This window comes from Clupea harengus, chromosome 2 (genome assembly GCF_900700415.2).
Source record: "Clupea harengus chromosome 2, Ch_v2.0.2, whole genome shotgun sequence".
Lineage (NCBI taxonomy): Eukaryota > Metazoa > Chordata > Actinopteri > Clupeiformes > Clupeidae > Clupea > Clupea harengus.
In genome coordinates, this window is record NC_045153.1 from 23260541 (window position 1) to 23276732 (window position 16192).

The following is a 16192-nucleotide window of genomic DNA, read 5'->3' on the forward strand; positions in this document are numbered from 1 at the left end:
TCGGTCTTCTAATGTGATTGGCTAATGTAAGGTGTGCACGAAACTTTGATCTATCCTGGTGGTCCACAAAGTTTTGAAGTTCCATAATGGCAAGTCTTCTTCCGTGTATTTGTTGTAGCTAGCTACAACCAGCCTTTTATTAAATCTAGTAGGCCTATACATGTTTCAACCACTAATCTTGTTTCAAGACATAGGATTTTTTAAGGTTCATATTTGGCCAGACTTAACAAGGAATTAGTTTGTGTCATACCGTTACATTGTAATGAAGGGGATGAATGACTTAACTTTTCTATCGAACTTTCTGTGAATTGAACTCCACGGAACCGACAGTGCGGCTGTTCAAAAATGGTGACAACCACTCACTCAGACCACCCACATACATCTTCGACGAGATGGGGGGTTTCGCCAGCAAGGGAAGAAGGAAGATCGTAACTATTCGGGAGACGGGTGGACCGTCGCCATTGCGACCGGAGACTGGCCCCATTATCTTAACTAGACGGTACACCGAGGAGGTACCATGCGAACCAGCTTGCTACCGGACTCCTACTTCAGAAGGCGATTATTGGATTATTAATTTCTTAAAAGAACAAGATGACTTTTCATTCGTTGTCGAGTTCGAGGTTACATACCCGCTGGATTGAGGTGAGAGTTTTCACTTGGAGAGGTGGAGAGTCTGCCATGGACAAAGGGGAAAGTTTTCCTAAAGCTTACGCACTGTGATTGAACTGGGTGAGCGGGGTAACAGTTGCCGTTAAGTTTAGGATGCTGCGGTTGCTGGTTTGATAAATGTATCATATTTAGTTAGCCGATATATTTCGAATATGTTTTCACTCGTATGTTTTCCAGGTTATGACATAAACTAGATTTGGACAAACTATATGGTAAGAGAGAGTAAGTTGTGATGCCTTCTTTAATCGCTAGCTTCCAAGCTAGCTAACTAGCTAGCCAACTAACTGCAAGTTATGTTTATTACACCGTTACATGGTCGTTTACAAGAGTTTGCTTTAACTCAAACCGAACCGTTACATTTATGGATCTGATTTGTCTGTTTTCCGCTGTTTTGTATTTCTTTGGAGTAACATTACCCTACCGTGAATGTTTCAAGTCCCTCCTTCTAAGACTGTTTATCATGTGCAGTTGATTATAGGCTTTAATGTGGGAAATCAAGCAACCCGAGTGGGGCTAAGCAGACATGTTGCTTCTAGTCATAATGAAAGGGAAGCGAAGATTTACGTACAGGGGAGATTTGCGGTGTTATGTTTTTGATGCAACGTGTTTGTGACTTGGTAAGAATACACACTGAATCGGTACATCATTTTGACTAGTTAGTTGCCACAACCCTAGAGCCATAATGTTGGGTACAGTCTTTTTAAAACAAATAAATAGTAATATCATAAATGACTTGTACCATAAGGCATTCATGTTTGTAAACGGTGGTATGGAGGACTGCGAAGAAGATATTAAGGTTTCAGTTCATTCTTGTCCCAAAAACTTCTGTTGACGTCAGTGACACCCCACTACCAGGGCAAGAACATGACATTCCTTTGCAAATGGCAGTGAATTGGAGCTATTAACCTTAGGGCATCCTAACACTCTGTCTGGCACGATCATCAATCTTTAGTCATAAACAGCACAAGGCACTGTATGGTTATTTGTGGGCGCGTTATATGAATTTGACCGTCCCACTGGAGAGCTTGTAATTTAATAGATAACATCAGTCAGTTCATATCACTGGCCATTAAGGGCCACTGCCCCACACTGTCTCTACAGCCCATCTTTGTTCATGCTGGGCATTGTAGCAGAGCCTTAATTCAGTGCTTCTCCTCTTTTTTCAGCAGTCCTCTATCATGTGTCCCCAGCGGTATTCCTCTGCCATCCACACACAATGAACAGAAGCTGGAATGGGACCTTGGCAGCTCCGGGTATCGGGAATGTCACGGGCGGGGACGGCGGGTCCGTCGCCGTGGAATCCGTTTCCATAGTGATCATCGCGCTCCTCATCTGCCTGGGCAACCTGGTGATTGTGGTAACGCTGTACAAGAAGCCCTACCTGCTGACTCCCAGCAACAAGTTTGTGTTCAGCCTGACGCTGTCCAACCTGCTGCTGTCGGTGCTGGTGCTGCCATTCGTGGCGGCCAGCTCGGTGCGGCGGGACTGGATGTTCGGCGTGGTGTGGTGCAACTTCACCGCCCTGCTCTACCTCCTCATCAGCTCGGCCAGCATGCTCACGCTAGGGGTCATCGCCATAGACAGGTGATGAGCGGATGAAGCGAGACAGAATCACATGTGAGAGAGGATGGGGGGAAAACAGGATGGGGAATGTGAGCGAGGATGGGGGGGGGGGGGGGCTTGGGGGCAGCTGTCACTAGGATCTCCTGCAAGCAATCTGGGGTTCCTAGAAAGCAGCCCTGACTAATGGATCCATCCATTGTTTTTTGGCATGAACTCAAATTCATCTGCTATGGGTTTCGTCTGATTTTCGTCTGAACCTCATTTAGTTCACCTCTCAGATGTCTAGAGGTGAAATGATTTGGCAACCTCAAGTATTTAAACATGTAAACATAGGTCATAAGTGGCATATACTCACTCATAGACGTTCTTTGTGGGTTGGAGGCTAGTGTCAAAGTGTCAAGTGCCTTTTTTACTGTTGTGTTGGTGTGGTCATTTTAATCCCAACATAATATCTTTTGGAGAGTAGTCTATTCTTTCAATTTGTTTGACAGTTTATCTGCTAATTTAGTAGTCTATGTACATTTACAAAAAAGCTGCTCAGTATGAATTAGCCTATTCATTCATTCAGTTTTTTTCTTCACGCACATCACTCGGGTGCAACAGAGGGAATACATTCTTTTTAGCTGCTTCTTTTTACTGTCCTGCATACTATGGTGAAAGACATCATTGTACCATCATGTTTTTGTGGTCATGTGCCCCACCCTCAAGGGTAGCACAAGACTTTCAGAGTAACCGTTGAAAACAAAAACCCAAACTTTCTTTCTCTTTCCTCTGTGATTGGCCCAAAGGTACTACGCTGTGCTATACCCAATGGTCTACCACATGAAGATCACCGGAAACCGCGCCGTCTTGGCCATCGCTTACATCTGGTTGCACTCGTTGGCTGGCTGCCTTCCTCCTCTGTTTGGCTGGTCGGCGTTCGAGTTTGGCAGCGCCAAGCGCGCCTGCACTGTGGCGTGGCACCACGAGCCGGGCTACGCCATGTTCTGGGTCGTGTGGTGCTGCCTGCCCCCTCTGGCCGCCATGCTGACCTGCTACGGCGTCATCTTCCGCGTGGCGCGCCTCAAAGCCCGAAAGGTACACTGCGGCACCGTCGTGGTGTCCTCAGCCTCCGCCGCCCAGGAGGACAATGGAGGAGGCGGGCAGACGGGGGCGCAGAAGGGCAGCCGTAAGAACTCCAGCACCTCCACCTCCTCCAGCAGCAGCCGGCGCAGCCTGGTGTACTCAGGGAGCCAGTGCAAAGCCTTCGTCACCATCCTGGTGGTGGTGGGGACCTTTCTGTTAACCTGGGGGCCGTACGTGGTGGCGGTCGGCACCGAGGCGCTCCGGGGCAAAGGGAGCGTGCCGCCGGGCGTTCAGACGCTCGTCACGTGGTTGTCGTTCGCCAGCGCCGTGTGCCACCCGCTCATCTATGGACTGTGGAACAAGACGGTACGCAAAGAGCTCCTGGGCATGTGCTTCGGAGACCGGTACTACCGCGAGTCGTTCGTCACGCGGCACAGGACGTCGCGGCTCTTCAGCATCTCCAACCGCATCACGGGTGAGCATCCAGTGAGGGTCGGGATCTTCAAGGCTTTCGTTTGGGTGTGGTCGTTCTGCCTTTTGGGCATCTTCAGTCTTATTACAACAGTTACCTTTGACTAAGCACTAAGCTAGTGCTTTTACCCAAAGCAACTTACAGTTCAACAAATCTACATTTTCATCAGTACAACATGATATTAATTTAAATACTAGACATGTCTCTGTTGGTCGTAGGAAATGGTAAACTTATGGGCAGATCTACTCCATGGAAGCCTTATACCAGCATAACATAATGGAGATCATAGGAATGTACTGATTGAATGACTATGAGTCAAATACGTTGAAAGTATCTGTCAGTGGTTACTAAATAAATGTCTGGTATTGGTCAGAAATTGGTGCATCACTGTGTACTGTGACAAAGTGACTCCTCACACGGCGAGCAGTATATAGCGACGGTGTTCCCAGCAAGCTCTCAGAAGTGAGGCACAGTACCTAGTGAATGTTGGGCATTAGTCTGAGACCACGTGACCTGGTCCTAATATGTGGTATATTTAGGCCACATCAGATTTACAGTCGTTTAGCAACAGCTAATTGCCAAACGGCAAAAAGCTTTGGCTGCATCTTATCACTGCGTGTTCTCCCCGGGTACTGGCCTCATGATGCTGATTTTCGCTGGCGCCATGCTTGATCAGATTTCTCGTCTGTATCCAGCTGAGAACGGAAGATTTAATACACTACGGTGCAACACAGCCTTATTGTGTTTGTATGTTGTTGGGAAGGAGGACAAAATACAGTTGAGGAAACTGTACTGGTACTTTCAGGACTTTGTTTGTGAACACTGCATGTGAAGTGAATTGTATAGTGAGCATGTAAAAAGTGCACATTAAAGCCAGTTTGAGGTTGAAACATTTAATTGGAGAATAAAATATAAATACCATAAAATACCAGTGATGTCTTTTAGATGTGTGTGTGTGTGTGTGTGTTTATTTTTTGTGGTGATAGATGTGAAAGGTTATCTCAGGAATGTTGTGGTGTGAAGGTGTGCGTGCTGATGTGTGTGTTATGTTTCTGTATTTATTCAGATCTGGGGATGTCCCCTCACCTGACGGCCATGTTGGTGGGAGGAGCCCATCCTCTGGGGCCTGGCAGCAGCACTGGAGACACGGGCTTCAGCTTCACACAAGACTCAGGTGAGTGTACACACACACACACACACAGACTCACTCCCCCCCCCCCCACACACACACACTCCCCACAGACAAATACACACACACACACACTCACACACACACACATATAATTGAAGCAGCACACATAAACTCAGACACTTCTACCAAAATGCACACTCATACACTCATACATACATACATACAGTTAATTCATTCACGCACACATATAGTTTAAATGTTTGTATACATACATACATACATACATACATGCACACACGCACGCAAGGACATATGCTTCCATCAAAACATAACAATATGAACACATTTAGATGTGTGTACAGTACTCACAGTCACAATCATTATTAAATGACCGAGAGGCTATCATTTTAAACACTCTCACTCACTTTATTTAATGTTCATAGCCCAGCAATGCTTTTGTGACATGTAGCCCAAATCCATGGTGCTATTTCAGTATACACACACAGAACCTTATGTACTCATTCAGCGTATGTGCAAACACACACACACACACACACACACACACAATCCACCATGCACACATATGCACACAGTCTACCCAACACACACACACACGCACACAAACACACACTTCTATTACATATACTTCCTCTTTAATTTCCTGTTCTGTGAGACAAAGACCTGTCACGTCTCCTCTCATCTCCTCCGAACAACCCATTTCCTGTTTAATGGCTACGTCCACAGTAACTCACTGGAAGAGCACACGGCCCCTACACTTCAAAGCATGCCTGTGCTTCAGTACAGCCAACGTGCGAAAGGCATCTAGAGACTTTGTCTTCATGTCTTGGACAGGGTACAGAAACTGGTCCATATCTCAGCCAGACAGTTAATCCACAGGCTGTCATTTGGCTGTGTGCCGCACCCATTACTGCTGTTACATAACGGCCAGACGGAGTTGTGGAGGTGGTAGTGGCTGTGCTGCACAGTAGGGGGGTATGGAGGAGGGGGGGTCGTGGGTGGTGTGATGTGATGCGCTCAGACACTGACTCACTGTTTTTTGCTGAGGAACACTGACTTTGCCGGTCTTTCTGTAGAGACTGTCATTCGTTTCTAGCTATCCATCATTTTGGCCATCTGTCGGTCTGGGTGTATCTCTCTCTCTCACTCTCTCTCTCTCTATCTGTCTGTCCATCCATTCGTCCTTACTTCTGACTGTGTCTGTTCATCTAACTGTCTGTCCATCTGTCTGCATCTACTGTATTATGCTTTTCTCATCCTTTTTACCTCTCTCTCTCTCTCTCTCTCTCTCTCTCTCTCACACTGTCACTTGTTCTGCTCCTCAGGTACAGACGTCATGCTGCTGGATAACTTTTCCACTGACTGCTCCTTCTCCAGCCACCACACCAGCGCCACGGGCAACCGCAGGCGGAGCTCAGTCACGTTCGAGGACCAAGTGGACCAGCATTCCAAAGGTATCAGATCAGTCAGAGGACTCACAGGGGGGGGCAAGTCTAGAGATGAAATCAGCAGCGGAAAGACAAAGACAAAACAAAACAACTTTGTTGGCCTGTCTAGACATCGCACTTAGGTGGCGGACAAGGAGCAAGGTGGATCAATAGCAAGTATGTTTTTTCCCCCCGGTTTAAGACGTGCAGATATTGGGTCATTTTACCCACATTGGTGAAGCGTCTTGTCTGCATATCTCTACCACCTGTTTGAACCAAGCATGTGTTCGACCTAGTGGAAAAACAGGTGTTAAAGGGACAGTACACCCAAAAAATCTTTGCCTTTGTCTTTGCCTAGTCATCCTGATACCACTAGAATCCAGAGTTAGATGTCTTTGTGTGCACCACAAAGCAAAGTATTTCTTATTCTACACTGAATTTATTTTTCGTTTACTATTTAAGGGAATGATGGACAGTTCTTCCTGGTCACAGACATTCTGCTGAGTACGTTTTTGCCAAACCAATAATAGTCATGGGTGACAGTTGGCCTTAGGTTTAGAATTTAGTTTCTCTTTGGGGTGGACTTTGCCTTTATAGGCTTATTTGCACTACTCCAACAAATGCCAGCAAACACCAGAACATGTAAACAGCCATTCGTTGTGTGAAGGAGTTGTTCAGCCAGTTAGTGTTTGTTGTGTAGAGCTTTGGCCCAGTCTGGAGGAACCTCAAGAATTTAAGAACTTAAGAACTAAACATAATGCAATTCACATCATGTGACATTCATGAATCAGTGTTTTTTGTTTGCTTTTTGCCACCTTGTGTGTCAACCTCGCTGTGTTAAGGTATTCCACATTTATATCCGAGCCTCGCTAACACCATGTTCCCTTTCCCCTCAGCAGACTCCTCCCCCCCTACTGCCGCCGTGCTGGTCAAAGCCGAGCTCCACAACTCCCTGGACACCTTTGCTTCCTGCCTGGCCAAGGCCATCGAGTGCGACGCAAGGCTGCAGATTTTCGGAGAGGGGACGCCCTCCCTGCCTCCACTGCCGGGGGCGTTGTTCACGAGCCGCAATGTCCAGCGGGCGCCCCGCTACCTGGACGGACAGAGACTGAGGATGGAGAGCATCGATGAAGGAATAGTGAAAGACGACCAGCGAGAGGACGAGGACGAGGAAGACGGCGACTGAGCTTTATTTTTTTCCCCGGTGACTTTGAAAGAGATCAAGAGAAGAAAAGACGTTATTCTCATGATTCTGCCATGTTCCTGTGGTCTCAAGTCCAGAGAGCTAACAGAGATCATGAAGGGACACAATCTGAGCATCATGTATCACTGGTACTGAAGACTGGCAGCCTTACTTAATATGTAACTCAGTCTTACATTTCTCCTATCAGTAACATAGGAAGCCTTAACCACTGTATCTTAAGTTTCCACTATAAGGAATTTTGTGTGTGTGTGTGTGTGTGTGTGTGTGTGTGTGTTTGTTCGTGTGGACGTTGTACACATTCATTTACGATATTACTGCGAGTATAATCTGTGTTTAGGTAGTAAGCGCAAGTATTTACACTCCCCAAAAAAAAAGACTGCTACCTCAAAGCTAAACTCTCTCAGAGCGCTGAAATATCTCGCCAGGCCAAGGCTCTGAATCACCCGTCCACGGCCGCATGAACTCTGAATGTAATGGTACAGGAACGTGGGACCAGCTGTTTGTCATTCCGCCCCCTTCTCCGCCATCGTTGCGTGTTTGAACAAGTCCTCGCAGGGGGCACGCTAGGAACAATCGCACCTGACAAACGACGAGCAACTGATGGCGCCGTTCAAGCCCCTCCACTGAAGAGGATGTGGCCACCGGTTCGAGATCTTCTGTGTTTTATATCATCTTGTCTGTTTACCTTGTGCGGTAAGTGCGTGAATTAAAGTTTGACCACTGGGTTGAGAAATCCCACGCTGGCTTTCCTCTCACCCAAAGCCTGTTTGCAGCAAACAGTGTGTAGGCCAATGCAGTTTCCCTAAAGAGTAAGAAAGCACGTGCTGGTTTTCATGAGCACAAATCAACATTGGAAAAAAAAATAATAGGAAGCCTTACCGTGTTTTGTTACTGTTATGTTATTTTCACATAGGCATTTTGTACTGTATTGTGGAATTAAATCTTTTTTTCTAGACATTGTACCAGAGATATCATCTGTGTCTCTACTGTCAACCGATTGTCCCACTCACATTACTCCTCTGGGCAACATGAGACACACTGTGCCTAATGCTTTTGCCAGCCTGAATCTGGTGATGGGCACCAGGTCCAGTTTACAGCCATCCAATTTGGTGTTTGGTACTCGATGCAAGTATCCCATGCACTGATCGAAACGCCAGTAAACTCCTTAACTCAACAAATCATTGTTCAAATAAATCAAGTTTTTCCTCATTGATGCTTTGAAAGCCTGAATGAATGTTTAGGTCTACAGCATAGAGTATAGTTTTGGTAGTCAAAATCTAAACGTGCCTCTAGACATAGTACATTAACAGAGAGAAATGATAATGTTGCTGTATAATATACACATCTTTATAATTTTTTTTATGCACTTATGAACAGATAGGAACAAAAGCAATTAAAATGCCTGAAACTGACACAACACACACAGAAATATTGGTATAACGTTTAAAAGAAGCCATCACCATCAATGCCCTAAGTCTGGAAACATCATGTTTAACAAGAACTCCACCCAGGAGCCGTTTCAGCCGCGTGTTGGTCTGAGACGGAAGTGTGGGGTGGTAGCGAGGGCGGGAGAAGTGACGGGTTGTTTGCCCTGGCCCCGCGGGCCCTGTAATAAGAGGCCTGGCGATAAAGAGGAGTCCTGTGGCCGACAGGACAGGACAGCTGCCAAAACAAAAGGCCATCTGTGGCCCCGGGCACACGGCCATAACCGCCAGGGAGGAGCACCCAGCACAGATATCGATCCAGCCCACTCACTCACGGCCTGGCTGCATGAGCGCCTGCTGGAAGGGAGAATGACCCTGGTGGGTATCCAGTTTTGAAGCGCTGCCAACTTTCTGCTCTATGGAAATTGGTTATGATGGAAGAGTCTGCTAGTTTAGTGCATATGTAGACATTAATTAATTTGATAATGGGGTTAGATATGTGCATTTGGTAATGCCTTCTTTTAACCAGGTGAACGGCTGCCTTAAATCTTTGTATTTATTGCAACAGAAATGGCATTGTTTTTATTGTAATCGTGTTGTCTTTTAAATATTCCTATAAATCTTCAGTTTGTTAACAAGTAGTTTTCACCAGTAGTTTTCACAGGTCAGTGTGCGTTATCATGGCAAGTATCTGCCTCTCTCTTAGGTGCTGTGGAACTTGTCCCAGTGGAAAACTCCAGAAGTTTTGGTCATAAGGAAGTGGAATTGCAGAGATTAAGGGCTTACTCACGGCCCACACAAAGCACTTTCAGTGGTGTAAAAAGCAGGTCACGAGAGAAACACTTTTGTTTGCTAGTAAAGCCTGTATGGAAATGAGGCAAGCCTCGCAAGCGCTCCAAATAAAGTGGGTTATCAAGTTTGGAAATAACCGAAATGTTTCCCATTTACACGTCCAAGGCAAGACCCACAACAGCACCCTCTTTGAGATAAGGTAAATGAGGGAGCAACACCTAATTGTTCATTGTAATGCAGAAAACTTTCCAGGAAAAACACTTCCCGAGTCCCTCAGAGCCACCATAACAGAACTGCTGAGTACACAGGAAATAGGTTTCTTCCAACAATAAAATGGTTTATTTTAAAGCATAATTTCTCATATTTTACATGCACAACCGTCATACAAACGTTTTCAGGTATTCTTTTTTTTCTTTTTCCTTTTTTTTTTTAAACCTCATGGGCTACAGTTAGAAATCTCACACTTAAACGACGGACCACGTCTCAAACTCTGCCATTAACAAAAATATTGCACTTAATGCTCTGGGGAGACCAGGCACCTCAGTATCTCTTCCATGGTCTTTATATAGATCATCTGGCTTGCATTCACACTTTTTTTTCTTATTCATATGCACATAACTCAAAAGGACACGTCAGTAAGAAAGTCATCATAAAAAAGAATGGGGGGGGGGGGGGCCTACAAATGGACCTAGAGCTACATTTTTAAGGAAATATTCTACATGTTTGTTTTCATGACTCGTACAAATCCAAAATGTCCAAGTGCTTTCACTGCAAAAGAAGTTTTCTTTTCTCTTTCGCTGATTTTCCCGAGTAGGGCAACTTAAGAATCCTGCTCATCTTCATTGTCCTGTCCGGATCCTTCTGAGCGGTCACCTTCAAGACGGTCTGCAGGAAAAAAAGGAAAGGATTTAAAAAAAAAAGGAGTGATGGTAACTGTGTGTGTGTGTGTTTGTGTGTGTGTGTGTGTGTGTGTGTGTGTGTGTGAGAGAGAGAGAGAGGGACAACATAGCCTAATCAGCACAATCCCCTGTTGTTCCCACACAACAACACCACCCTTAGCTCCTGGTCTCTCTGCTTACACCAAGTCCTTCCCCTCCTCTTTCGTCTGATATGTGTGTGTGCATATATACACTACATGTATAGGTGTAAATATAGTGTGGGGGTGGTTTATTTATTGGTTTGTTTTTTTCAAAGTTCTGAGATTGTCTGATCTGAATTTTTAGTGGTCATACCAATAAAGCTTCCTGGAATGAGATCGTTTGAGTGAGTGAGTCAGAGCGCAAAAGTGTGAGAGAGTGAGAGAGAGAGAGAGTGTGAGTGAGTGAGTGAGTGTAGAGCTTTGTGTGTATTTGTGACTAGAGTGTGAGTATGAAATCTGTATTTTGCCCTTGTGTTTTTATATGAGCACCAGCCACTGGAAGTGGAGCCACTGAGGTGGTAAAGCTGACAGGAGTCTGAGGCTTTACCAGGGTTTGCCTCCACTCATACCTAGGGATGGGTATCGTTTGGTTTTTATCCGATACCGGTACATAACCGATACTTTTAAAACGATACCGGTGCCTAAACGGTGCCGGAACCGATACTTTTTTTTTTTTTAAGCGCAAAGCGACGATTGACAACATTAAAGAAAGGCTTTTTTTATTGCCAAGGCAATTTTTTTTCTTCAAATTGAACAATATATTAACTGTTTAAAGTATATTATAAATATAAATACATACAAAACACCTGGCTTCCAACTACAGCTTCAAACTTTTTAACTTCAAACTATGAACATTATATTAACTGTAAACAACAGTTTATAGTATACTTAAATAAATACAAAAAACAGCTTCAAACTTCTTTTGCAAAAATATGAGCATATTTGCCTTTGGAGTCAAAAATGTATTATTTTGTTTGCATTTATTTCATGAAATTTCACCATTTTATCATTTGTTTATACCTATCTTTTCTATCTTGTTCATAGTTAATCTTGTTACTTGAGTACGAGAAAATGTGTACTGCCCCTTTAAGAGACTACCGTTGGTAGTTTATCTGTCATCTCCGTTTATTTTTCAGTCTTCAGTTGCTGATCTGCCGTTGACTCTTGCCTTCTCTCCCCTCTTTTCACGCAATTATTTTGTTGCATTTGCTGCACGTCGCGATGTTTGAATCTTTTTATGCGAAATACAGCCACACTTTTGACCGTTTACCTTTCGGTATTTTCTTTGTTAAAAGGTTGATGGCTAGTTCTGTTTGTGCTTGCCTGCTCTTCACTGTCATAAGACTGTTGCTATGAAAACACCAATGAGCGTGAGCGACACAGGACAAAGTTTACATTGGAAGCTGGGGCAGTTTAACATGTGCCCCACGGAATCTGCCTAGCGACCGTGTTCAATTGGCTCAGGCACCGAAATGAAGCACCGAAATCTGCGTTGCATTTCGGTCCGGGTAGGTACCGGTTGTATTGGAACCGGTTCCATATTGGTACCGGTTCTCGGTACCCAACCCTACTCATACCCCCCCAAACTCACTGCAGCACAGATACACCTCCACACACACACACACACTCTAGTCACAGATACACACACAGCTCTACTCACAGACACACACACTCAACTCACAGACACACACTCCACGCACAGTGTGTGTGCATGTGCGTGTGTGCGTGTGCGTGTGTGTGTGTGTGTGTGTATGTATGTATGTATGTCTGTGAGTGAGTGATTACTTCCTGTCTTTGTTTATGTTTGTGTCAGGACACAAAACAAAAAAAACAGGGAAACAGAAAGAAAAAGGGGTGTGTATTTGTCCTAGGCACGCACATGGATGTGTGCGTATGTGTGTTAATGTGCGATGGGTACTTGTGTGTGATAGCGAGAGGTAGAACGTGCGAGTGAGTGTTTTGTATGCATATGTGCGTGGGAGCAGCTACGCCTGCATTAGTGTGTGTGAAACAGGATGTGAGAATGCACACATTTCTGAGAACCGTGCATACATCTGCAGATAGGTGTGTGTAGGCGTGATCCATGAATTTGTGTGACAGGGTTTCCGTCAGCCGGTAATTACTGTTTTTTGCCTGGTAAAATGGTATTAAAAAAAAAGATCAATTAAAAACTTGCCGGTCAAAATGTCCAGTAATAATATTCATACAAAAACACAAATGTATCCTTAAACAGAACATTCATTTGTTAACCAAAGCAAATAAATCAGAAATTGTATTGTTATCATGTTGTTTTTTTTCACTGATTAATGTAACATGCGTGTAACAAAATCCGACCGCTTCTACTCCCATTTGAGAGGGAGTGGGGAGAAAACGGATTTGATCCTATTGTGTTTTATTGTCCATGAAGCTTCAGTATGAGCTCTCCCCTCCAAAGCCTTCACCTCATGCACACGAGTGGCAATGAAGAGAAAATTCCATTTTGACAATCACACATCATGGTGATTAGCTAATGAAATTATTCTTTTTCTTTTTCAAGGAGGGTGTAATCTATCAGAAACATCAGTGGCTCTCTGGATTAGTTTGATAGTCTGTAACCTGACAGTAAATGCCAGCATCCTTAAGAGAGTAAATAGGCTTATTCCCTTCACAGGGGCCGTTATGATGTCTAAACCACGTTTTGCAGATGTTGACAAATAAACAATTTATAGGATTCATCTCATTTTGTAGTGCTGTTTCTTTGATAATAATCTTGTGAAGTTATAGGCTATAACTTGCAGCATAGGTTAGGAAAGAAATATGCAACAGTGAACAACGCATTTCTGCATTCAGTGTGTCGTCTTAAGTTCTGTAGTGTCTAACCTATGGTTGCTTAGCAGGACAGTTTGACAGTTTTTGATTGCATCATATTTGAATAAAATGGTGCTGCAAAGTTGCAGTTGTAGTCTACACTAGGGCAAGACGGGTAGGATTTGGACATTACCCACCCCAGGGTGACATCATAGTAACGGTCAAACCGATGACAACATGGCCTTCTTTTGTCTTTCTTTTCAACTTCACATTGGTCTGGTAGAATAAATTATTTCTGGACACCAGGCCGGCAAGAAAAAAATCCTTGAGTGTGTGTGTGTGTGTGTGTGTGTGTTGTTCTCACCCGTTCTGATGTGATTGAGCGAGGCGAGCATCCGCAGCATGAAGGAGGCCGGTACTGTGATTGTGTTCCTGGTCTCCTCCAGCATCAGCTCATTACGAGCGATCACCTGCAAGATGACACACAGTCACCCAGTGCACACCACTGCAGTTCCCTTTGCCAAGATACTACAGACACTACAGATAGCCAGAGCTAATAAACAACACAAACGTCTCATATCGGTACAAGAACCCTGTTTCTCTTACACAGCACAACAACAGTTACATGAAACAAAAACCCTAGTTGTCTACACAGTACAAGAACCCAGTGTACCTTACACTCCGCAGGAACTCTGGGTCCTTTACAGAGTGCAGGAACTCTGGGTCCTTTACAGAGTACAGGAACTCTGTATGGCTTGCAGGGAACAAGAACCCTGTGTCTCTTAAAAAAAAAACAAGAACCCTGTGTTCTTACACAGCACATAATCTGTGTCCCCTACACCATAAATAAATAACAACAAAACAATGAGGCCTTATGAGACACATTAGTAGGGCCCCTGTGGTGCCTAAGTGCCCAGCAGATGAAGAGGCTCTTTCAGGAGTTTGTTTTAGGGGAGAACACCTCATCTGCTCAACGAGGGTGACCTCATCATCATGAGACACTGGGCTGAGCACTCGCCTGCTCCGCCTCTGGTTCTGGTTCTCCTCAGGCTGGGAGCTGTTCCAGCGAGCGCACACACACACCACTCCCTTGCTGCCGTGCTGAACCTCTGTGAACTTCTATATACAGCCAGCGAGCGCCGCGCAGCCCAGCCGAGCCCTGCGGGACCAGTCCCACCCCAGCAGAACATAAACAGACCCGGTACAGCCACACGCCAACACCCTACGCTAGGGCTTCTGCTACTGCTGCCAATGCTGCTGATGGTGGAGGTCTACTGCCCTCTGGGGGCTGGTGTTAAGAACTGCAGCTCAGGTTATTCTGTAGTAGACTGCACTGAAAATGGCTAAATGTTTTTTGATAAATCTACTCTCTAAATAGTCTGTTATGGTAAGCAATGTAAGCACCACAGAGTGAGCAAAAGACCAGTGCTTCCTGCTTCAATTAAGAGGAAAGGGAAAGGAGAAGAGAACATCTATTACAGGAAGAGGGATTTTAGTCTTCATTAAAACTGCGTGGAGAAGAACAGAATTGAAGCCGGATTAATCTGGGGCTTTATAGGTAATAAAAGAACTTTGGCGTACCTCCTCAGCAAGGTCTCTGTTAAAGGAAGCGGTCTGCTCCAGCGGAGACCAAAGTTTGATATCGTAGTCAATACCAGACGAGGCCAGGACTGAAAGAGAAAAACAAATCAAAGTCCAGGACTTCATCCACAATGGCACAGCACTACGTACACAATAGTTTGATAACACAAACAATTAAGTCACTTATATAAATATATGAATTATAGCTGAATAAATAGATAGATGGACAGACGGATGGACAGAGATAGCGAGATAGACAGATAGACATAACAACATACAGAGAGCCAGACACACAGGCAGACAGACAGACAGATATAGATAGATGAATATGCCAACAGACAGACTGATACATAGATCGATGATAGGAGGGAAGCATTCATGACCAAAGAACCGAAGAGGTCCCCATCTGGCACAGGGTCTGATACTGATGGATAGGTAATTGGCCAGACAAATTAAGTGAGAGAAAGAAACAGCAGAGACAGACAGACAGACAGACAGACAGACAGACAGACATACAGACAGACAGACAGACAGACAGACAGACAGACAGACAGACAGACAGACAGAGACAGAAAGCCCTGTAGTGGGAGTGATTCTGACTGGGGTCGTAGGGGTGCACCTGCAAGCAGGCAGACAGACAGAGGCAGACGGACAGACAGACAGGCAGGCAGGCAGGCAGGTGGACAGACAGACAGGCAGACAGGCAGACAGACAGAAAAACAGAGAAAGCCCCAGTGTGGGAGTGACACTGACTGTGGTCGTAGGGGTGTGGATGCAAGCAGACAGACAGACAGACAGACAGGCAGGCAGGCAGACAGACAGGCAGGCAGGCACAGACAGACAGACAGAGGGACAGCCCAGGTGTGGGAGAAATACTGACTGGGGTCGTAGGGGTGTGGCTGCAGGCAGTTGACCACGTGGTTGTCAGCCTCCAGCAGCATGAGGTGCTCGCCCGTGTGCCGGTCCCAGATGAAGATGTGACCGCAGTCTGAGCCGCTCATCACAAAGTTGTTGCCCCAGAAACACGACTCCTTAATCTGACACACAAACAAACACACACACACACACACACACACACACACACACACACACACACACACACACACACACACACACACACACACACACACACAAACACA

At 45.2% G+C, this 16192-nt stretch overlaps 2 protein-coding genes across 9 annotated transcripts in view; one reads left to right on the plus strand and one right to left on the minus strand.

The window, feature by feature from the left end:
- The first annotated feature begins 44 nt into the window (after positions 1 to 44).
- On the plus strand, positions 45 to 8759 carry gpr161a (G protein-coupled receptor 161a). 5 transcript variants are annotated; one of them, XM_031587297.2, is made up of 6 exons: positions 45 to 881; positions 1836 to 2253; positions 3021 to 3772; positions 4836 to 4943; positions 6245 to 6373; positions 7243 to 8759. In XM_031587297.2, exons 2-6 carry the CDS (start codon positions 1886 to 1888, stop codon positions 7530 to 7532), a joined length of 1647 nt encoding a protein of 548 aa, XP_031443157.1. In that variant the 5' UTR covers positions 45 to 881; positions 1836 to 1885; the 3' UTR covers positions 7533 to 8759. The 5 variants fall into 5 exon arrangements, with proteins under 5 accessions (XP_031443157.1, XP_031443170.1, XP_031443163.1 ...); XM_031587310.2 differs by having other exon boundaries at positions 1839 to 2253; XM_031587303.2 differs by having other exon boundaries at positions 45 to 642.
- Positions 8760 to 10078: 1319 nt separating this feature from the next.
- dcaf6 (ddb1 and cul4 associated factor 6) overlaps positions 10079 to 16192 on the minus strand; it is a 39643-nt gene continuing 33529 nt past the window's right edge. For all 4 annotated transcript variants that reach the window (XM_012837569.2, XM_012837572.3, XM_012837573.2 and 1 more), the window contains 4 exons: positions 15934 to 16090; positions 15054 to 15142; positions 13837 to 13942; positions 10079 to 10651 (listed from right to left, as the gene is read on the minus strand). In XM_012837569.2, the coding sequence (XP_012693023.2) occupies positions 10587 to 10651; positions 13837 to 13942; positions 15054 to 15142; positions 15934 to 16090 (417 nt within the window). In that variant the 3' untranslated portion in view covers positions 10079 to 10586. The remainder of the gene's footprint in view (positions 10652 to 13836; positions 13943 to 15053; positions 15143 to 15933; positions 16091 to 16192) is intronic.